This window comes from Hyperolius riggenbachi, chromosome 9, assembly GCF_040937935.1.
Source record: "Hyperolius riggenbachi isolate aHypRig1 chromosome 9, aHypRig1.pri, whole genome shotgun sequence".
Taxonomy (NCBI): Eukaryota; Metazoa; Chordata; class Amphibia; order Anura; family Hyperoliidae; genus Hyperolius; species Hyperolius riggenbachi.
This window is the reverse complement of record NC_090654.1, coordinates 26,609,532-26,633,487: the sequence shown is the minus strand read 5'-3', so window position 1 is coordinate 26,633,487 and position 23,956 is coordinate 26,609,532. Positions and strand designations below refer to the sequence as shown.

Sequence of the window (23,956 nt, the reverse complement as noted above, 5' to 3'; positions counted from 1 at the left end):
ACACAGCGAATGCCACACAGGAAGATTTCCCAATCATTGCACCGCTGACACATTGCTTGCACGTTCCGCTCCACAAGCCAGGGGACTCTTGAGTTAGTTAGGTAGTTTTGAGCAGCGCACTTTGCACACCATGTTGCAGGGGATATGGACACGGACACAGCAGGGAGCCAACTGGCAAGAGGAGGATCACTAGTGCAAGATCACCAGTAACAAAACCAGCTTCACCATCCCTTCTGCTGTACTGACTCGCATATAAGCCGAGGGGGTAACTTTTCAGCACATTTTTTGTGCTGAAAAATTAGGCTTATACGCGAGTATATAAGGTAAGTTGAATAAAGCAATAGGACACTTTCCACTCAAATCAATGGATTGCAGGGATCAGGATGCACTTTTTCAGAGGTGTAATGATAGCTTGGGGGCCCATCCTGCAGAGCCAGTTCAAGGTCTGATGGGGCCCCCAAACCGGCTGCCACCCTCCCCCTTAACTCCTATCTCACCTGTCTCGGCAGCTGGTGCCCCTCTCCCATCTTCTTCCTGCTGTCTGTCTCTTGTGAACAGCGCGTGTTACACAAAAGCGTAATGACTGGCTCCGAATACAAGAGGCAGAAAGCAGAAGGAAGACCAGGAGCACGAAGGACAGGACATCGCGCTGGCCACTGGGACAGGTGAGATACCAATGCTGCTATTGTGCAGGGACCCTGGGGAGCACGTAACAGTTAAGGGGGAGGTCGGGGGCCCAGCAGCGCTCGCGAGCAATTGCCCTCCTTGCCTTAATGGAAGTCCTGCATTATACATTACTTGCTCCCGGTGGCATGGGAGGTCCTTTTAAATGCAGCTCATCACCGCACCATGCAGCCTAACACCTTGCGGCTTCGGTCTCTGTATGTCATGTGACAGGGATGGAAGCCACCGGACCAGGAACAAAGGGCGCAGGAGTCCTTTAAGAAAAAAGGGCGCCGCCACAGACGCCTATTATATTATAATTTGCAGCAAAGAAGAGATATTATCAGGCTCCCACATTTCCCTTCTTTGATGCAAATTGTGACATTGGGGTGGGGATGTTAGTGTTAGAGTAAGGTTAGGAGAGTGGGGGTGGTGTTAAATATTGGGCACCACCTGGGGGGTGTTAAGGGTTATATGTAAAGGGAGGGTACTCCAAGAAGATTAGACTGAAGGTGTCCATCCAATCACTGCATCTGAGCTCAGCAGCACTGTACACTTACCGGCACAATGTAACGGCGTCCGACCTTGGAAGTCAATAGAGTCTTCATGAGCGCCATGCTGCAATGAGGAAACACAACTTTATAGGACCAAAGTCTGACGGTGACAGTCCATATCTACAGTGTGTCATATATATTGTCAAAAACCTTGTAGGGAGAGTAATACGGGGGCTGCCATTATCTGCAGTACTGGCTCACTGATCATTCCTTAAAGAGGAGCTGTCAGCCATACTATCTCAGAAAAAAACAACAAATATATAAGTAGATAAATACTTGCCCTACTTACATAACATATGTATTGCATTATCCATGTTTTGATTTTGCTGTCTGCACAGTTGAGAGATAATATGTAAACACAGGAGGTTAACCCTTTATGTGCTCCCAGAAAATCAGGAAGTCACTACATTGCAGCATCTCTGAAGGAGCTCTATAAGCCATAGCAAGGAAATGTTTTTCTGTAAATTTTATTATGCCATTGCTTATCTTTCAGAGCAGAGAGGAAGTTTTAAATTCAGGTCCCCTTTAATCCGTCTCTGGGCCAGGGTAATTTCTGGAAATGTTGGTGCCTCAGGAAAGGCATCCCCCTTCAATCCCACAATAAATAGTCCTGCAGGCTCCAACAACAAATTGATAGTTTGTCTACAGAAATGATGCTGTTTGTTAAAACCAGTCTATTCAGGATCGAAAAAAATTATCACCAGTCCAGATACAGCACACCGGCACTCAATGAACCCACATAACCAACCTATCCTATAATTGTTATAAGGTCTGCAGACACTTTTTTTTTTAAATATACTGTTTGTGTAAAGTCCAGGTCTTAAAGCCGCATCTACACGCATAGATGCGGCGGCGATGTTCCTTATCAATCGAGCCGCTAATGTGGCTCGATTGATAAGATCCGACAGGACGGATCTCCCAACCGCCAATTCCCTGCTCGCCCCCCGCGAGGGGACAATGGCAGGGAATCGAGTGGAAGATAAGTGGAGCCGGCGGGGACGAGCGGTCATTCGAATCCGGCGCACGCGCGGCGAGCGGGCACGCGGAAGAGGCGATCCGGCGGCTAATCGAGCCGCCGGATCGGAGCCTCATCTACCCGTGTAGATGAGGCTTTACAGGTCAAAATATTGTTCCGGAAATCCAAAAGAATTGCATCCATCAAAACAGACTAAATCTAAGGCTGGGCTTACACTGAATCAGTTACACAACGGAGAACTGCTGAGAAGGAATGTTCCATGTTTCCCTATGGGTCAGTTTACATCCATGTTATGCTGGGTACACACTGTACGATTTTCCGTGCGATTTACCGACCCAATCTTTTTTTTCACTCGATTCTTATCTTCGCTCGTTTTTCCTATCTTTTTCCATTGACCTCTATGAGAAATTGAGCACAGAATCGATTGGGAGTAATATCGGACATGAGGAATTTTATCAATCGGATACATCTATCGCACGGAAAATCGTACCGTGTGTACCCAGCATTAAATAACTGACAGCAACGGACTGCTTGATCCCAGCGTTAGGCTGGGTGCACACATAACGTGAAAGGCTGCATTTTATGTCATGTTTTCATTTTATGTTGTGCGTTTTTTTGTGCGTTTTCGTTTTTTTTTTACTGCAAATGCGTTCTCAAGCGATTTGCGTGCTTTTTAATGTGTTTGCAGTCTGCATATATAAAACGGGTTTTTCATACGTTTTTATATTTACATTTATGCAAATCACTAGGAAGACAACAGGAAGCGGAAATACATCAGAAATCTTAGTTTAAATAAAAATGCATAAAAACCGCATACAAAAAAGCAATACATTGTGTTTCTATTGACTTTTATTATGTGCGCTTTTGATGCGCTCATGCATAATATGCAACAAAACTAGTGATTTCAAAAACGCCAAAGTACAAACACATACCCATGCGTTGTTTTTTTATGCGACCCATTGAGTAACATTGGTGCATAAAACGCAGAGTTTTACGCAACGCTAGCGTTTCTGCTATGTGTGCACCCAGCCTAAAGCAGTTGCAGCTTAATTAGTATACAATATTAGTAAATAGTACCTCCGCATTCAATTCTGGCGTCCTTTGTTACGCTACCAGTAATCAGAAAGACTAATTTTGGTGTTAAAATTAACATCAATCCCTTTCATAATGGAACCAGGAGTTGTGAATATCATAAAGCACAGCATCCTAAGAATAGCTCCGTGGTGCCCCTTTTTGTAGGTGTCACCCTAGGCATCTGCCTGGTTTGCCTGATACAAGCACCCCCTCCCCCCCCCCCCCCCCCCCCCCGCAGAACCTCTGGAGATAGCAGCAACCTACCTGCAGAAGGACCTTGACACATTCTGGATGACAGTTGCTGGACGCCAGATGGAGTGCTGTGCAGCCTGCAGAAAAAAACAGGAATTTGCTTATTGAGCAGAAAAACGAGATTATTTTGAGTAAGAGATGCATATCTTCCACACAAACTACCATCGGAGATGATGCTGGTCTGTCATGTTACACAGGCACTGTGTGTTGTGTGACCTGCGGTTAGCAATGTTTCATACTTTGCTTTTGGAATTTTGCCTCCACCTCCCTCCTGTAGTTTAGTTTTGCTTATGTTGCTAGCTTCCAGCAGGATTTGTGGCAAATCGCTAGACAAATATCAACAAATGAGGCAGTGGCGTAGCTAAGCAGCTGTGGGCCCCGATGCAAGTTTTACAATGGGGCCCCCCAAGCACTCTATACATAACAATTGATACGACGCAACAAAACCTGCCGATGGCAGCTACAGTGTCAGAGGTGCAAGAAGGGGATGGGGAGCAGTTTGTTAATGATTACCACTATTCAAAGCATCTATAGAAGTGATTATTATGTGCACAGGACCAATAGAGAGCTAATACTGAAGTTGAAAGAGGGCCCCTTGGGGCCCCGGAGCGGTCACAACCTCTGCACCCCCTATTGCTATGCCCCAGAAATGAGGCGCTATCTTCTTTTATCTCTGCACAACAGGACAGGGCTTGCTTATTTGTCACCTGTTGTCCCTCCTCCCCTCTTCACTGAACAGTATGTGCTGCTCAACTATTGCCTAGCAGCAGGTCAGCACAGTCCACCACTAGAGACACAAAGGGTCCTCAGTCAACCACTAGAGACAAAGAAGAGGGTGCTCAGTCTATCACAAGATATAAATCAGGTTCCCAGTTCACCACTAGAGATAAAGTGGGTCCTCAGCAGGGGCGTAGCAATAGGGGGTGCAGCGGTAGCGACCGCATCGGGGCCCTTGGGCCAGAGGGGCCCCGAAGGGCCCTCCCTCAACTACAGTATTAGCTCTCTATTGGTCCTGTGCTCATAATAATAACTTCTATAGATACTTTGAATAGTGGTAATCATTAACAAACTGTTTCCCATCCCTTTCTTGCACCTCTGACTCTGTAGTTGCCATTGGCAGGTTTTGGTGCACCGTATCAATTGCTATGTATAGAGTGCTTGGGGGGCCCCATTGTAAAACTTGCATCAGGGCCCACAGCTCCTTAGCTACGCCACTGGTCCTCAGTCTACTACTAGATATAAATGGGGTCCTCAGTGAACCACTAGAGATAAAGATTGTCCTCAGTCTATCACTCGAGACAAAGAGGATCTTCAGTCCACCACTAGAGATAAAGCAGGTCCTCAGTCCAATACTAGAGATAAAGAGGGTCCTCAGTCCACCACTAGAGACAACAGGGTCCTCAGTCCACCACTAGAGACAACAGGGTCCTCAGTCCACCACTAGTGATAAAACAGTTCCTCAGTCCACCACTAGAGACAACAGGGTCCTCAGTCCACCACTAGAGACAACAGGGTCCTCAGTCCACCACTAGTGATAAAACAGTTCCTCAGTCCACCACTAGAGACAACAGGGTCCTCAGTCCACCACTAGAGACAACAGGGTCCTCAGTCCACCACTAGAGACAACAGGGTCCTCAGTCCACCACTAGAGACAACAGGGTCCTCAGTCCACCACTAGAGACAACAGGGTCCTCAGTCTACCACTAGTGATAAAACGGTTCCTCAGTCTATCACTAGAGATAAAGAGGGTCCCCAGTCTATCACTAGAGATAAAGAGGGTCCTAAGTCTACCACTAGACAAAAAGAGGGTCCCTAGTCTACTACTAGACATAAAGAGGGTCCCCAATCTACCACTACAGATAAAGCGGGTCCCCAGTCTACCACTACAGATAAAGAGGGTCCCCAGTCTACCACTAGTGATAAAGAGGGTCCCCAGTCTACCACTAGAGATTAAGAGGGTCCCCAGTCCCCTATTAAAGAAATAGGGGTTCCCAATCCCCGACTAGAGATAATTAAGTTCCCCAGATCCCCATCGGAGACGACCTCTCTCTTCTTCTGACCACAGTGCTTTAGGTGTGTTGGAGATTTATGGCATGTAACTCACCATCATCTGTTTTGGCATTGATCTCTACTTTGTGCGAGATGATGACATTCACGCAGTCGATGAGACCTTTGGCAGCGGCAACGTGGAAGCTGCAAGAATAAAGAGGATGATTAGAGGCAGAATACAGGAACTTTGTGTTTTGTTTTTTTATAGAATAATCAAATAAGTTTATTATTTTTTTTTTTCATATTAAAGGCTTTATTGAACAGATTATCAATTGTAACAACATCCGATGCCAGTCAAATAGCACATCAATTATACAAGTGATTTGCATATAGAGTCAAATTAACATAAACTAAAAATAGAAAAAGAAAGAAAACAAACACAACAGGAAAAAATAAAAATGCGGCCGGGGAGCTTGGCCTGTAAGAATGGACCATTCAACCTGGGAAATGGGGCACAGGGTACCTCCGGCAGAGATCCCAGGGATCGGTCCTTCTTGAAGATCTCCAAACACACCTAAATTGCTCTCCAGAACCGCACATAGAAAAGGAACAGAACAAAAACCTCAGCTTAACAATATGTCCACTGTATACATCTTCTAGAAACAGGAGTCCTGAGGTATAAGATACCTGTATAACTAGTTAAATGCAGTATACGCACATGTCCAGGGGCGACTAAAGATGTCTATGAGCCCTCCAAAGTTCCCAAATAAGATCAAATTTGGTCATGTTCTCAGTACTATGATAATACACTCGATCCATCAACATCATAAGGTCTAGACGTTGGGTAACCAATGCTAAATCAAGGTCAGTGGATTTCCATTTATAAGCAATGGACCATTGAGCAGCCAATAACATGTATCTATATAATGGCCTAAATTTACCTGGGACATCATCATTCTGTGTATACAATAGGGCCTGGGGAGCGGTTAAGGACATCGGAAAGCCAAACACCTCCTTAGTCATAGATTTCCATGCGTCCCAGAACTGCTGTGCAACGGGGCAATCCCAAAAAACATGCAACAATGTGCCTTCCATACCACAGGCCCGAAAACAGGCCGATGGGACCGAAGGATAGATTTTATGTAATTTAGACGGTGTATAATACCAACGAAACAAGATCTTGTAAGCTGTGTCTTTCACCATGTTTGATTTGATCACCCCAGAGACAGCAGTCCAGACAGAAGACCAATCAGTGCGATCATATTGGATACCTAAATCCCGCTCCCAAGCTCCCATATATGACATTTTATCATCATGATCACTTCCTAGCAGTAGAGCATAAAGTATTGAAATTAACCCTTTTCTACGAGAAAAAAACAAAAAATAATGATTCAAACATAGTAGGGTCATATACTGGAGATGAGGAAAAGATTGAAGAGAAGTAGTGTTTAATTTGGCAAAATCGATATGCTTCTTCCATAGGGGCGTCTCTACTAAATCTGAGCATGTTAAAAGTAATCGGAACATCACTTATCCAAAACCTATTCGCTGTGTGGAGATCTTTATCCCTCCACCAGGAGAAAACCTGCGGGTTCCTAAAAGCAGGAACAAACCGAGGATTACCGAAGATAGAGATCCTGGAGGAGGGAAAAGTCATAAGTTTATATGTGGAAGCTATAGAAATCCAAAGTTTGGCCAATGACGATACAATCCTATTCCTGCCAGCAAGGACTGTCAAATCCTTCTTGGAAACTATCGTGACTAATGAATTTAGGTAGGAACTTTGTGTTTTTCGCTCTATTAACCATTTCTGAATTCAATTCAATTCACTTTATTGTCATTGTGTAACACAACGAAATTACTTTTCATGACAACCCCACGGTGCATATAGGGAACATAGTGATAGTAACAAGGAAGAGAAGAAATAATACAAGTATGCCAGGTATTACAGATGTTTAAACAATTTGTACACAGTGTTAATTATTTCAGAGAGGATTCAGAGTTCATCAAGTTTATGGCGGATGGGAAAAAGCTGTCTTTCAGTCTGTTTGTGTGTGTGCGGATTGATCTAAAACGTTTACCTGATGGAAGGAGCTCAAACAGGGCATTTCCAGGGTGAGTGTTGTCCTTGATAATGTTTTTGGCCCTTCTCACGCTGCGAGTATTATACAAACGTTCCAGTGATGGTAGTTCAGTGCCAATAATGGCTTCTGCTGTTTTAACAACTCGCTGCAGGGCTTCTCTAGTAGCCTTCGTGCAGCTGTTGTACCAGGCCGTCATGCAATTGGTCAGAACGCTTTCTATAGTGCATCTGTAGAAATTAACCAGAAGCTTCTGTGGGAGGTTAGCGCTCCTTAGTTTTCTCAGAAAGTAGAGGCGTTGTGCTTTGCCAGTTAGAGCTAAAGCATTGTCAGCCCAGGACAGGTTCTCTGCGATGGTGACTCCCAAAAATTTGAAGCTGGAAACTCTCTCCACAGCCTCTGCATTGATCATTAGCGGTAGGTGAGTGGTCTTTTTGGTGGTCCTAAAGTCCAGAATAATTTCTTTGGTCTTCTTTGTATTTAATAACAGGTTGTTAATGTCGCACCATGCAGTCAGGTTCCTAACTTCTTCTCTGTATGCAGCTTCCTCATTGTCTGATATGAGCCCAATGACAGTTGTGTCATCTGCAAACTTAACAATTATGTTTGAGGTATGGATAGGCTGGCAGTCATGGGTGAAAAGTGCATAGAGGAGAGGGCTTAATACACAGCCCTGTGGCACGCCAGTGCTCAGGGTAAGGGTGGAGGATGTCTGTTTTCCTAGTCTGACAGTTTGAGGGCGATTAGTAAGGAAGTCCAATAACCAAGTACATATGGAGGGAGCAAGACCTAGTGCATGGAGTTTGTTGGTCAGCTGGCTAGGTACAATGGTGTTAAATGCTGAGCTGTAGTCAACAAAGAGCATCCTAACATAGGAGTTGGGCTTTTCCAGGTGTGAGAGGGCAGCATGGAGAGCTACACAGATGGCATCCTCAGTCGCTCTATTTGTTTGGTAAGCAAACTGGTGTTGATCTAGATTTGCTGGGATGGAGGCCTTGATGTGTGTGGCTACCAGTCGTTCAAAGCACTTGGCAATGACAGGGGTTAGAGCAACAGGTCGATAATCATTAAAACAGGTTATCCTAGGATTTTTTTGGGACTGGCACAATGGTTGTAGATTTAAGGCATGATGGGACTACACCCAAGAACAGAGAGAGGTTGAATATTTGTGTAAAAACTTTCGCTAGTTGACCAGCACAGGCCTGGAGCACACGTCCTTGCACACCATCAGGACCTGCAGCTTTCCTGGTGTTGATATTTGTGAGTGCTTGCTGCACTTCATGTATGTGAAGGATTAAAGGCTGTGAGTCTGTAGTGGGCCCAAAGTTGACTGGAGGCCGATTGTTGTCTTTTTCAAATCTAGCAAAGAAGTTGTTAAGTTCCTCTGCTAGGCTGGGGATGTTATTGTCCAGTGTATATTGAATGCTGTTCTTTTTGTAATCTGTGAATAGTTGAATGCTTTGCCACATCCTCTTTGGGTTTGAGTCATTTTCAAAGTTTTCCTCAATCCTTTGTTTGTATTTAAGTTTTGCATTTCATGATCCTTTTTTCAGACTTGCTCTGGCTGAAGAATATGCTTCTTTGTCCTGTATTTTAAAAACGTTGTTTCTATTCTTTAGAAGTTCCTTGAGTTCTTTTGTTATCCATGGTTTATGATTTGGGTAAACCGTAATTCTTTTGTTGACAGTGATGGTGTCCACACAGAAATTAACATATGACAATACAGAGGAAGTACTTGTCTCCAGGTCTGTTTCATGAAAGAAAATATCCCAATCTGTATTTTCAAAGCAATCTTTGAGCTGAGAGACGGCAGTCTCAGGCCAGACTTTAACAGACTTGCTAATTGGTTTAGCAGTGTTGATAATGGCTTTGTATGCGGGAATAAGAAACAAAGATAGATGGTCAGACTGTCCCAGTGGGGGGCGTGGGGTGATCTTATAGGCACCTTTTATGTTTGTATAGACATGATCCAAGGTGTTTTCTCCTCTGGTTTTACAGTCCACATGCTGATAAAATCTGGGAAATACCTTCTTAAGATTTGCTTGGTTAAAATCTCCAGCAATGATGAAAATTGCATCAGGGTGTGAGTTCTGTTGCTTACTAATGACATCAAACAGTTGTTCATTTGCTGACTTAGTATTGGCATGAGGTGGAATGTACACTGCCATAATTATAATAACTGTATGTTCCCTGGGTAGGTAAAAAGGTCGACATCTCAGCATTAGATATTCCACATCAGGTGAACAAAACTTGTTGATTATGGTTACGTTTGTGCACCAAGCATTATTGATATAAACACATAGACCTCCACCTGTTTTCTTGCCAGAATCATGCGTTCGATCAGCACGGTGAAGCGTGTGACCTGCAAGCTCAACTGCAGCGTCTGGTATGAAGGGGTCCAGCCATGTCTCCGAAAAAATCAAAAAGCAACAGTCTCTCATATTTTTATACGTGGAGATATCCAGTCGGAGCTCATCCATTTTATTTGCGAGGGATCTCACATTTGCAAGCAGTGCGCTAGGAAGAGGGGTTTTATGTGGAGTAGCTCTCAGTCTAGTTAGCAGTCCTGATCGCTTACCTCTCTTTTGTTTCCTCTTGCTTCGCTTTCTGCCCCGTCTATTTCCGAGGATAGCAGTGGTTAACGAAAGTCCCGGTGATCTAAGAATCTCCTGCGGTATTGATTCCGTGTTAAAGTAATCTCCTGTGCTGCTTGATCCGATCTGTAGAAGCTCCTGGCGATTGTAGTGGATGCTTGTCTTTGCTTGTGAGGCGGTGAAGGTCAATAGGAAGAAAATTAATAGAAGAGAGCACCAATGTGGGTAGCATGAAGCCGCTGCGTCTGTGCGCGCCGCCATCGTACTTGGTCTGGGCTGCAGATGATGGTTCTTGTGCTGCAGATGATGCTGATCTCCAGAAGGGAGAGAGAGCAGAGAGATGTTACCTGCTTCACAGCCAGCCAGCTATTGAAGTCTTAAAAGCCAAACCTGAACTATGAATGAGCTCTTATGGAACTATACTGTATACTGGTGTATAAGTAGATTTTATTATATGTTTACGTTTGGACAGAAAGTGCATACCGTATTTTTAGAACTATAAGACACCCCTGATCATAAGACACACCCAGGTTTACAGGACAAAAACCAGGGGAAAAAAAAAATATATATATATATACTAAAGCTGGTGTGTCCACGGTGAAGGGGCATTTTATGGATTATGCCCCCTTTGTACCTCTTGTGTCTCCCTGTGTCCGCCTCTATGCCCCTTTGTGTCCTTCTTGTGTCCTCCTCCATGCCCCTTTGTGTCCCCCTGTGTCCTCCGTTTGTCCCCGTGTCCTCCTCTGCATGGTGCACGGTACAGGGAGTCCGCAACATTGCGGCGGGTTGGAGGTTCGTATTGGCAGCGTTCACAAGTCAGGAACTCCCTACATTTGGGCTATACAATGCAGTGACTTTTATTCCTCATTTTTGGGGGAGAAAAAGTGAGTCTTAGGCTACTTTCCCACCAAGACGTTGCGTTTTAGGGGACGTTAAGGTCGCATAAAGTGCCCCTAACACAACGCATGGTGGTGTTGAAGTTGGACGTCAGATTGAGCCGCATTATGCGGCTCTCAAAGCAGCCGATCCAGGTTAGGGATAGGAAGTCCGGATCTTTTTAAGGATTCGGATCATTTCAATCGGATCATTGAAAAGATCCAGATCTTTGAACCGAATCATTTGAATCATTTTACTAGGGAAGCAGACTGGGGGTGAAATGACTAGCAGGACAGGACTCTTCTGCACATTACCTTCTGTATGTTCCTGTTTCTTCCAGACATACATCCACTGTGAACCGAAACTTTCATTGTGATGATCCGGATGATTCGACTCACAAAAAGATCCGGATCAAATGAACGGTTCGTTCATGATCCGGACAACACTACAGTCCCACCAGTCTCTGCAGTGCAGTGAATATTAATTAGCCATGTGGCTGGCCTCGGAGGAGGAGGAGGAGGAGGAGGAGGAGGAGGAGGAGGTGGAGGAGGAGGAGGAGGAGGGGAGACCTCCTCCTCCAATATTACTGAGCATGTGCAAGCAGTCTAACGCTGCTTAGCTCAGTACAACTACAGCATGCTGCACTTTGTTTAAACGTGTTGCGTTACTATGTAACGCAACGTGTGCACTGTGAACAGCACATTGATTTTACAGTGCTCTGAGTTAGGCTGCGTTACTGGCTGCTGTAATGTGGGACTTTAACTTCCCACTGTGAAACCAGCCTTAAGGTTTGTTCACACATCAGATGAAAATTGTTCAGAACAAATGATGAAGGGTGTAAAGTAAACCTGAGATGGTTCAGAACTATAGTCTCCCTCGCCGTCCTCTTTGTCCCCTCCGTTCAGCCGCTATTACTCTCGATAATACAGCAGTCTCAGGCTTCTGCGCAAGCGCAGCTCGTCGCACTCCCAGGGCCTGGAGCGTTCTGGGCCTGTGCAGTAGTACTGCTCAGGTGCAGAAGGCTCCCAGGGACAGGAGTACAGCAGGGGCGTGTGCGGCTGAGCCGTGCATGTGCAGAAGCCCACGAATGGCGGCGACTGACCACATTACCGGGAGTGGTAGAATGGAGGGGCTGAAGAGGATGGCGAGGGAAGCCATGGTGCTCATGGGGCTGGAGGAAGCCACAGGTAAGTATAGATAAAGCCCAGCGTACCATCTCAGGTACACTTTAAAGAGACACTGAAGCGAAAAAAAAATTATGATATGATTTGTATGTGTAGTACAGCTAAGAAATAAAACATTAGGAGCAGAGACATAAGTGTAATATTGTTTTCAGAACAGGAAGAGTTAACCCTCCTGGCGGTATGAAAAATTCCACCAGGAGGCAGCGCGGCAGTTTTTTTTTTTTTTTTTAAATCATGTAGCGAGCCCAGGGCTCGCTACATGATAGCCGCTGCTGAGCGGCATCCCCCCGCCCGCTTCGATCGCCTTCGGCGATCTCCAATCAGGAAATCCCGTTCAAAGAACGGGATTTCCTGGAGGGCTTCCCCCGTCGCCATGCCGACGGGGCGGGATGACGTCACCGACGTCGTGACGTCATTGGGAGTCCCGATCCACCCCTCGGCACTGCCTGGCACTGATTGGCCAGGCAGCGCACGGGGTCTGGGGGGGCCCACGCGCCGCAACGGATAGCGGCAATCGGGCGCGGGGCGGCGGCGATCAGTGTGCTGGCGCAGCTAGCAAAGTGCTAGCTGCGTCCAGCAAAAAAAAAAAAATTAAGAAAATCGGCCGAGCAGGGCCGGAGAAAACCTCCTGCGCCGGCTTACCCCGAACTACGTTCGGGGTTACCGCCAGGAAGCTTAAGAAACTCCAGTCTATGTAAAAGAGCCATTGAGCTCCACGACTTTCAAAGTCGCAGAGAGCTCTGTCTTCTGAAGCTTGTTATCTCAACTGTCAGTCACTGTATCTTCTTTTTCTCTCCAGAGGACAGGTCAAAAGTTCACTTGCCTGCTCTGTAAAATCATTTAGAATGCTGAGTAGTGTGTAAACTGCAGATATTAAAGAATTATGCAATGTTATAAAACCACTATATAACTGAAAATAAAAATATGAGAATATTTTCTTTGCTACTAATGTTCTAGTAATTATCCGTACTACACAACCAATTCATTACATCATAATATTTTTTTTTCGCTTCAGTGTTCAAGACCGAGTAGTGGTCATCATTAGTGATTGCACGTGTGCACACAACTTAATAAATTATCAGAAAATTTGCATGCGCAGCCAGAAACGCACTTCTTCTCATGCAGCTGCACTTTGCTGATGCTTCGTTCAGGATCTACCGATTCCAGAACACACTCCTGATTATGAATGATTGTCGATGGAAACACTCCACCGGGCAAATTGGCCAAAGTGACCGAGAACCATTGTTGTTTCAGTCATTCACTTGTTTGTTTTAAACGACTTCCACCTGACATGTTTACAAAGTTTTACTCCGTCCCTTCCCCTCCTATTGGTCTATATAGCAGCCACTTCCCCCGCAAGCTTCAAGTGGAAGTTTAACCCAGGATTGAACGTCACCCCAGTCAGTAGCTGATACCCCCTTTCCCATGAGAAATCTTTTCCTTTTCTCTACTAGATCATCAGGGGGCTCTGTATGGCTGATATTGTGGTGAAACCCCTCCCAGAGTGTGATGTCAGGACCATGGTCCTGACAGTTTCCTGTCTGTGAACCTCATTGCATTATGGGAAATAACGGCCAAGCAAGCAGTATCTCTCTCTATTTGTCTCAGGAAACAAACATTCCGCAGAGCTGCACCTGCCAGTACTAAAAATATCACTACCAGTGATATAATTAAGGATTTAAATACGGGTGAAGAAAGATGTTCCAATGGGCAAACACTGAATTAATAATCTATACATTAACATTGTAAACAAATAAGCAATTTTTTTAATGACGTTACAACTCCACTTTTATCTCACATTTCTCAAAACAGTGCATTGGAGAAAAAACTGGTTCAAGTAGCAGCAGAAACCCTGATAATCGATTATAAATTCTGATTGGGCCAATCTCCAGTTTGGCACACGTTTTGCATCAATTTTCCTATTGCTTTCGCTAAATCTGTCCACTGTTATCCACTCAATTTTTAGACAGAGTTTGTGAACTTTGCTCAAGTGAATTTATTTTCGTTTCAAAAGAATTTGACTGAGTCAGAAAAAAATGTGAGGTTTTATCCTGAGGTAGTGTAACATTACACAGCAGGGACACAACCTCATTCCATCTGTCAGAGCAGACCACCAGTATGCTTTATGACTGAGAGGCTGTGGTTTGGTAGGAGGGGAAAATGGCCGCCGTAACGCCCTCTCTGTCAGGGGTTACCATGGAGAACAGGAAGCAGTGATTCAACATTAATCAGTCATATAACCAAAAATATAAATGATCCTGGAAGTAGCTTTCTTATGCCTTGCGGTTGGTGACGTATCTGAACACAGAGTTCTAAATCACATGTCAGATTCATCAGATAACCAAAGTAAAAAATGCATTTACTTTCTTGACCCAGCCTGACCAAAAGAAAGCCAGTTGCAGCCTTTGGGGCAAAGTCGCCGTCCTTACCCTTCATGGTCAAGGCTGTCACAGCAGCTACTGTGTAGATGGGCCTGTGACAAAAAGGCTTGTTGCCCTTATTTATCAGAGTAACAAAAGCTGGCGCAAATGCATAGCTTCCAATGCGAACGAGAGGAATCGCCGACGGGACACTTGGGCGCAGGGTACAGCCGATATGGCTTATCCTGCTGCTGCACAAGTTCCTGGCGGCGTTAATTACTATTCCTCCTATACGTCGACGTGGATGGTGGGCAGGCCTGGATTTACATCACAGGAGCCTATAGGCACAGATGTCCTGGCACCTTAGACTTCGCCCTCTATGAACCCACAAATCCCCCGCCGAACTGCACCGCAAGTGTGCTGGCTGTCCCAGCTGTTACTTCTCCCTTACTTCCCTTGCCCATCATAGGTAGCTACAGGTGCCCCTTAGTATTAGGTAGCCAGAGGTACCCTCAACATTAAGTAGCCAGAGGTACCCTCAATATTAAGTAGCTAGCTACAGGTGTCTCTTAAGGTGGCCACACACGATACAATAAAATGATCAGATTTTACGTTAATTCGATAAAAACGATCAGATCTCCCGAAAAAATTGAAAGCTTTTTTTTCATTCGACTGAAAAATCCTCCGATCGGATTTCCCGATTTCTTCGATTTTAATTGATCCGGAATGCAGGTAGATTTCTTCAATCTTTCTAAAGATTGTATGGTGTGCATTGGATTGTCAATTTATTAATATACGCACCCTAGCAATTTTGTCAGAGTTTCCAATCATTTTTATCATAATTGGGTAAAAATTGAACATACGTGTGTGGTACATTCGTCATATTTTTGAAATGTTACAATCAGTCAGAAAAATTGATTGCAATTCTTAAAGGGACTCTGAGCTCAAAATAGAATAGAAAATGGTACTCATGGGGCTTTCTGCAGCCCAGTGTAGGTCTGGAGGTCCCACGCCGGCGTCCTGGCCCCTCTCCCATGGTCTCCGCAGAAATTGCTGGCCAGCGGCTCCCGGAGACACTGGGCCTGAGTGTCGGGCTCCTCTTCCGTATACATCACGTCTGACGTCACCACGCCGGCTGCCTCGCGTCATCACGGCGGCCGGCGTGCCAGTACAGCGCATGCGTTTGTGTAGCAATTCTAAATCGAGGGGATGTGCAATCTTTTTTGTAAATGTATTCATAGAAGTTTGGATAAATAAATAAGCTTTTTAAGAGCACTTTAATTGAGAGGGATATGGAGAATGACATTTATTTCCTTTTAAATAATGCACATTGCCTGGCTGTCCTGCTGATCCCCTGCCTCTAATACTTTTAGCCATAAGCCCCATCTACACGATACGATTCTTTGTGCGATTCGATTACGATTCGATTTACGATCCGATTAAATCCGACATGTCCGATCGGCATTCAATTCGATTTGCCATTGTTTTGCAATTGAATCCAATCCCGATCGGACATGTCGGATTTAATCGGATCGTAAATAGAATCGTAATCTAATCGCACAAAGAGCCGTATCGTGTAGATTGGGCCATAGGCCCTGAACAAGCATGCCGCAGATTCAATGTTTCTGACTGAAGTCTGACTAGATTAGCCGCATGCTTGTTTCAGGTGATTGATTCAGACACTACTGGTGCCATAGAGATCAGCAGGACAGCCAGGCAACTGGTATTGTTAAGGAAATATGTATGGCAGCCTCCATCTCCCTCACTTCAGTTGCTCTTTAAAGCGGATCTGAACTCAAAACTTCCTCTCTGCTCTAAAAGATAAGCAACAGTGTAATAACCTTTGAAAAAAAACATTTCCGTGTTACAGTTAATAGAAATCCTACAATAAATCTGCAGTGTGTCTACTTCCTGCTTTCATGGAAGCAGACATAGGGTTAACATCCTGTGTGTACAAATTGGCTGCTCTGCCAAGGCTCCTGTATTGACACAGCTTTACAGTTACAGTTACAGTTGTGATTAGTCACAGATGAGGGCTAAACTCTCTAAATACATACAGGGTGGATTTCTCTATATTTTTCTTTTGTCCTGTGCAAGAGTTCAAGTGCAATTTAAGCAGCAATGACAACCAGCCTGAATCTTGGGTTCTTGTGTTGCAGCTCATGTGCAGAATATCCAAAGGCATTCACGATCTCGCCCTGACCTGGCTTTCATCCTACCTCTGCAACCGCTCCTTCACTACCTCCTTCAATGAGTCCTCATCCACCCCCAACCACCTCTCAGTGGGAGTCCCCCAAGGCTCGGTCCTTGGCCCCCTACTGTTCACCCTATACACATCCTCCATTGGCAAGGTTATCTCCTCCATGGGTTTTAACTATCATCTGTATGCCGATGACACCCAAATCTACCTCCACACCCCTGACATATCCACCACTACCATGGACAAGGTCTCCTCCTGCCTATCAGCCATCTCCTCATGGATGTCCGCTAGGTTCTTGAAACTAAATCTAGACAAAACGGAATTTATGATCTTCCCACCCCGGTCATCCCTGGACCTCCCAGATGTGCAGGTCACTGTTAACCACACTACCATTCGCCCTACCTCTCAAGCCCGCTGTCTGGATGTCACCCTGGACTCCGCACTCTCCTTCACTCCACACATCCAAAACCTCACGAAGTCCTGCAACTTCCACCTTCGTAACATCTGTAAAATTCGCCCTTTCCTGACCTTTGCCACCACCAAACTCCTCATCCATGCCCTCATAATTTCCTGCCTCGACTACTGCAATGCCCTTCTGTCTGGTCTCCCTATGACCCGAATAGCCCACTGCAGTCCATCATGAATGTGGCAGCCAGAATTATCCACTCCTCCCATCGCTCCACCACGGCGGATCCGCTCCTAGAATCCCTCCACTGGCTTCCTATCCGGTCCAGAATAAGATTCAAGATACTGTGTCTGACCTACAAATCCATCCACAAAACCTGTCCAACCTTCATTTCTGATCTTACTCAGAGATACACACCAAGCTGCTCACTCCGCTCCTCCAATGAACTTCGCCTGACCGTCCCCCGCATCACCCAGTCCCATGCACGCCTCCAAGACTTCTCAAGAGCCGCTCCAACACTATGGAACTCCCTACCTCCACCCATTAGGGCAGCCCCCCATTTTAACACCTTCAAGAAGGCCCTCAAAACTCACCTTTTCACTCTGGCCTACTACCCCTCACAAGTGCTCTAAACCCACAGCTGAACTCTGGTCCCCTACCTCTCGTGTCCCTACCTCTCCCTCTAGATTGTAAGCCTTTGGGCAGGGTCCTCCTCCTTTTGTGTCCTACCTGATCTTGCACCTCCATTACGGTGCACCCATGCTATGCATTTGTGTGAACCTAACTTGCCTAATCTCCATGCTCCATCCAGTGACTAAGCATTACCTTGTACTCATACTGTGCTGTGTGATCTGGTTTTCTTGTATTCCTGTATTGTCATATTGCTGTATGTCACCCCTAAATATTGTCTGTATCCCTATTTATTGTCCATGTTGGCGCTTTATAAATACAATAAATAATAATAATTAATAATAAAAGGCATTACTGCTTTCTTTTTTACCATCTATGCATGGCATTTAAAAAGAAAACATAACCAAAAATTGAACTTCATCCCAATCAGTAGCTGATACCCCCTTTCCCATGAGAAATATTTTCCTTTTCACAAACGGATCATCAGGGGGCTCCGTATGGCCGATGTTGTGGTGAAACCCCTCCCACAGTGTGATGTCAGGACCATGGTTCTGACATCACACTCTGGGAGCCTTGTTGCATTGTGGGAAATAACAGCTGCTTATGGCTGTTTCCAACTGCCCAAAAAGCAAGCAGCATCTCCTTCTACTGACATGACATCAACTGCCACCAGGAAAAATGTCACCATGTGATAAATGTCAGAATGTAAATCAGGGAGTGGAAAGATTTAATAATGGGCAAACACTGACAAATCATGCTGTATACATAACTATTGTAAAAATTAAGCACTTTTTTTATTACATTATTTTCACTGGAGTTCCTCTTTAAGTAATGAACTTACGCAGATTGGCCGTTGGGCCCGTTCTTGGTGGCTCTGATCGGCCTCTTGGAGAGAATAGCAGAGAGCTTCTTTGTGTCCCCCTTTTCCACCGCTTCAAAGAGCTTCTGGTCATGTTTGTTCCACTTGTCCACCTGCAGAAGAAGCAGCTGAGGTTAGTGGCCTGCTACAGGAATGATCCTGCTAAAGCTAATGATGTTCCTAATATATCTCTCTCTCTGAACTTCATGCTGAACTCTAGAATAGCAGATGAAAATAACATGCTGTAGGTACTGTATATCCCTATTCACATACCCAAAACATACATTCAGGGCCATAAAAATGTTGTACAAGTGAGCTTCCATACATGGAATAGCACAACAAGGGACCTTTCCCCCAGGCTTGGAAGAGGGTTAATATGGTGATATCAGCTCCAGCCTCCTTAGTCTTCCAGTGTTCCGACACCGGCAGGCGAGCAGGGCTACGACAAGATGGCTGCCGAAGCCCTGTACTGGAGACTATTTGTGTCTCCGGTACAGGGTTTCGGGCGCCATCTTGCCGTAGCCCTGTCAGCGCGGGAGACAGGAGCAAGATGAGGATGGTCCCCGGAGCAGCGCGCCAGAGGCCGGAGACTTTTGCCAGGTGAGTAAATGCTTTCTTTTCCAGGTGTAATGTGCTTCCATTGCGTTTATTTTCTGGTGCAATGCGTGTATTTTGTACTGACATGTTGCCCGCATTGCGTGTATTTTGTACTGACATGTTTGGATGCATTGCGTTTATTTTGTACTGACATGTTGCCCACATTGCGTTTATTTTGTACTGACATGTTTGGCCGCATTGCGTTTATTTTGTACTGACATGTTTGCCCGCATTGCGTTTATTTTGTACTGACATGTTTGCCCGCATTGCGTTTATTTTGTACTGACATGTTTGCCCGCATTGCGTTTATTTTGTACTGACATGTTTGCCCGCATTGCGTTTATTTTGTACTGACATGTTGCCGCATTGTGTTTACTGTTACTGCATTTATTATTTAATGGTCATAGATGGCTATGTTTGCTGCTTTGTGGTTACGATATACTATTAGCATCACACAGTTTCTGCACACCCATGATGCGAAGTCTCGTTTGACCACATCATGGCGTAAACACTGCTTTCTTATGCCTCGATGTTACATCATTACGTTAGCTCCGCCCATACAATGTCATGGCCACGCCCATTTTTTTTGCAGCAGGTCCACTTTAAATCGATTCAGCCACATTAACCTTTCACCGGGACTCACTCTGTTCCTCCCAATGTGTATCCTCTCCCTTCAGGTGTGCCCTTTAAAGGGGCACTATGGCGAAAATGTTTAAAAGTTAAAATATGTGTAAACATAAACAAGTAAGAAGTATGGTTGTTCCAGAGTTAAATGAGCCATAAATTACTTTTCTCCTATGTTGCTGTCACTTACAGTAAGTAGTAGAAATCTGACAGAAGCGACAGGTTTTGGACTAGTCCATCTCTTCATAGGGGTTTCTCAGCAAGGCTTTTATTCTTTATAAAGATATTCCCTAAAAAGGATTTAAACAATGATGCTGGCCAGCTTCCCTGCTCGCTACACAGTTTTTTGGCTGTTGGACAGATCAACTGCCATTCACTAAGTGCTTTTGAAAATAAATAAATCCCTGAGACTCCCCTATGAAGAGATAGACTAGTCCAAAACCTGTCGCTTCTGTCAAATTTGTACTACCTACTGTAAGTGACAGCAACATAGAAGAAAAGTAATGTATGGCTCATTTTACTCTGGAAAAAAATGTACTTCTTATTTGTATCTGTGTGCACATATTTTACATTTTACAATTTTTCGTCATAGTGCCCCTTTAAGGAAAAGTCAGTTTATGAGGCTTTAACAGCTGAGGCTTGTGTCCTGGGTTGGATTGGCTCACCAGTCTGGAATGGGTACCTGAGACAAGTAGGGAGGTGCCTGGTCTTGGCACATGAGGGGAACATGCTACAGATGGCACATCTTGGCGCAGTGTCCTTTGTTGTTTAGCGGGACTGTTTTACTGGTTGTAATTAACCTAACTTGTAAAGTTTTTAGTCTGCCAGACTTGTTATACTTGGAGCTGATTGGCCTCTACACTCGGGGTAATGTAGTTCCTTGTGCTTTGGGAATGAAGCATGTCTGGTCTGTCCTCCATCTGCTGAGCCACATAAGAGAAGCTCTGCTGCACAACCCCAGAGGCTGAAACCACAGATACAGATCAGAACTCGACAACCACTGCCAAATATTCCCGTCTTACAGAAACCTCTCCAAGTTCCTTCCTCACTGTAAGGCCAAGAAAGCCTGTCGTAAAACGAACGTCGGCGCTGCTGTGGTTCTTTCCTGTGAATAAAAGAAGCCAGTTACCTGGCCCTCATTCTGAACACTTCAGTGGAGTCACGCCCCGGAACAAGCATGAGATGGAGTCAGAGCACCTGATCTGCATACTCGGTTTGGGTCAGAGACGCAGGAAGTATTGTAGACTCAGAATCAGCTTATAGCCTGGCAACTCGTATGTTTTAAAGGAATAACTACAGGGTTCCTTTAACAAACATGGAAAAAATAACATCCTTCATGAGCATGCATGATCATTTAAAGAGGAACTGTAACCCAGGACTGAACTTCATCCCAATCAGTAGCGGATACCCCCTTTCCCATAAGAAATCTATTCCTTTTCTTGAATAGATCATCAGGGGAGTCTGTATGACTGATATTGTGGTGAAACCCCTCCCACAGTGTGATGTCATGACCATGGTCCTGACAGTTTCCTGTCTGTGAACCTCATTGCATCGTGGGAAATAACAGCTGTTTCCAACTGCCAAGCAAGCAGCATCTCCCTCTGTGCATAGAACTCTCAGTAACAAACATTCCGTACAGAGATCACCTGGCAGGACTAAAGATGTCACCACCATTGATACATTTTACAATGTAAATCAGGGAGAGGAAAGATTTTACAATAGGCAAACACTGACCAAACAATCTATAAATGAATATTGTAAAGAATAAGCTCCTCTTTAAAGCACACTTGCAATGGTTCCAAAAAAAGACGGTTTTTACTTACTTGGGGCTCAGTGTTGTAGCTAAGGAGCTTTGGGCCCTAGTACAAGTTTACATTGAGCCCCCCCCCAAGCGCTGTATACATATCAATTGATAAGGGGATGGGGAACAGTTTGCTAATGGTTACTACTATTCAAAGCATCTATAGAAGTGATTATTACCAGCACAGGACCAATAAAGAGCTAACGCTGCGGTTGAGGGAGGGACCCTCAGGGACCCTTCTGGCCCAAGGGACCCGGTGCAGTCGCAACCCCTGCACCCCCTATTGCTATGCCACTGCTGGGCCTTCCAGCCCCCCTTAGTCTTTCAGGCCCTTAGCAGGGGCGTAACCAGATATCACTGGGCCCCCCTGTGAAGCCTTGGATGGGGCCCCTTCCTGTCAGCAGAACAGCATTGTACACAAGACCCTGCTGAACACTGAATAGGGACTGTCTACAAATCTTTGTCTGAAAAACTTTGTTTTATTCTTTATCAGTGGCTGAGCAGATGCATTCATTAGAACAAATGTGCAGAGAGCAGAACGTTTTTTTCTCTCCTTGCCCTTAGCTGTCAGTCTCTCAGGACGGGGCCCCCTGTGGCTTCTGGGCCCCCCTGCGGCTGCATCCCTTGCAGGGTCTATTGTTATGCCCCTGCCCCTCGGTATCGTCTGGATCAACTCTGTTGTACTTCTGCCCCCTCTAAAAGATGTGCGACTAAAACTGCAGTCGTGACTACTATGCATGTATGGTCCTGTCCGATCATGCTGTCATACCCGGGTGCATTCTACGCAAGTGCAGTTACAAGTCTATACAAACAGCGCATGCGCAGAATACTCTCGGCCATGAGAACGCGATTGAGGAGGCACACAGACGGAACAGGGCATGCGCAGTAGCAGCGACAGGAGTTCCAGTCGCAGATCTTTATGAGGGAGCAGCTGCACAATGGGGGGAACCTAGAGGACAGTGAGGGACCTGAAAGATAATGGGGGACTGGAAGAAGCCCTGGTAAGTAAAAATCAAACTTTTTTATTCAATTCAGGTGTGCGTTAAGGTTTGAGAAACCTGTAAGGGTGGGAACACACTTGGCCCTTCAGAATCACTGGGTTTATTTTTCTCTAGCGCTCTGTGATCGTGTTTTCCGCGTGATTTTTCTTTTTCATTTGCTATTTTTCGAGATTGCAAAAGTGCACTATATGCAGAAAACAGCATAATATTTTTTACTGTGGAAAAAAGAAAACAAGAAAATGGAACATGGATGAGTGCAGGAAGACAAGACATAAAACGTTAATATTGCACTTTTCTCCTGGCGGACTCAAAGCACCAGAGCTGCAGCCACTAGGACGCACTCTGTAAGCAGTAGCAGTGTTAGGGAGTCTTGCGCAAGGTCTCCTTACTGAATAGGTGCTGGCTTACTGAACAGGATTTGGACCCTGGAAGCGGTCAACTACATCTTACCGAGCAGGGTGGGGGCGCAGTGATTCCTGGGGGAGGGGGGGCAGTGCCCCAGTGTAGCGCCCCCCATGCAGGGAGCCCATCTTGCAAGGGTCATAAAACAAGTGTGAACATCCTAATCTTCACGCCCATAACAAGTGTAGCCACAATACCAGTTGCAGTGGGCCTTCCAGCGCCCCTCTTTATCGGAGGCAGGGAAGGTTAGTAGTTGGACCCACCTCACAGCTCTGGGCCCCCCTGCAGCTGCAGGAGCTGCTCCCCTGTAGTTACGCCGCTGTTTGTATACACGTCGCATTTTTCAGTTTTCATCATAGTGCTCCTTTAACAATATCCTTTTTTGGCCATTTGTTTTAAATCATGGATGGAAGGTCCTCTTTAAACAAACTCACCTTTAGGACTTTGTTCTTCCTTCCCCATTATGAAGTGAGCTAGTTGGCATCTTTCTTCCCCACTGAACAGGATTAGTCGATTTATCCCAGAACTGGCAAAGCTTCCATTGTTTCGGACAGGATGTGAACATTGTTAAATGTATCCTCTGACCTGTCGGTGACCCGAGAACGCTGACATCAAACGATTACCGAAATAGACACCGTGCCATAAAGGACTTTTGTTCCTCCCCTCCCCCCCCATAGAAGATGCCGCCTCTTATGCCAGTCTGTGCCAACGACAACACACAGAGGGATTATCAGACACAATGGTTCCTGAAATCAAGACAGGTTATCTTACTGCCTGGTGGATTGCCTCCTGGGGTGTCCCCAGCACAGTCCCTGGCTGCTCTTGCCCACTCT

At 45.3% G+C, this 23,956-nt stretch overlaps 1 protein-coding gene across 2 annotated transcripts in view; it reads right to left on the bottom strand.

The window, feature by feature from the left end:
- ANKRD35 (ankyrin repeat domain 35) overlaps positions 1-23,956 on the bottom strand; it is a 165,517-nt gene that overhangs the window by 39,531 nt on the left and 102,030 nt on the right. For both annotated transcript variants that reach the window (XM_068252225.1, XM_068252226.1), the window contains exons 2-5: positions 18,681-18,811; positions 5,624-5,712; positions 3,532-3,596; positions 1,224-1,281 (exon numbers count right to left, since the gene is read on the bottom strand). In XM_068252225.1, coding sequence (XP_068108326.1) covers positions 1,224-1,281; positions 3,532-3,596; positions 5,624-5,712; positions 18,681-18,811 — 343 coding nt within the window. The remainder of the gene's footprint in view (positions 1-1,223; positions 1,282-3,531; positions 3,597-5,623; positions 5,713-18,680; positions 18,812-23,956) is intronic.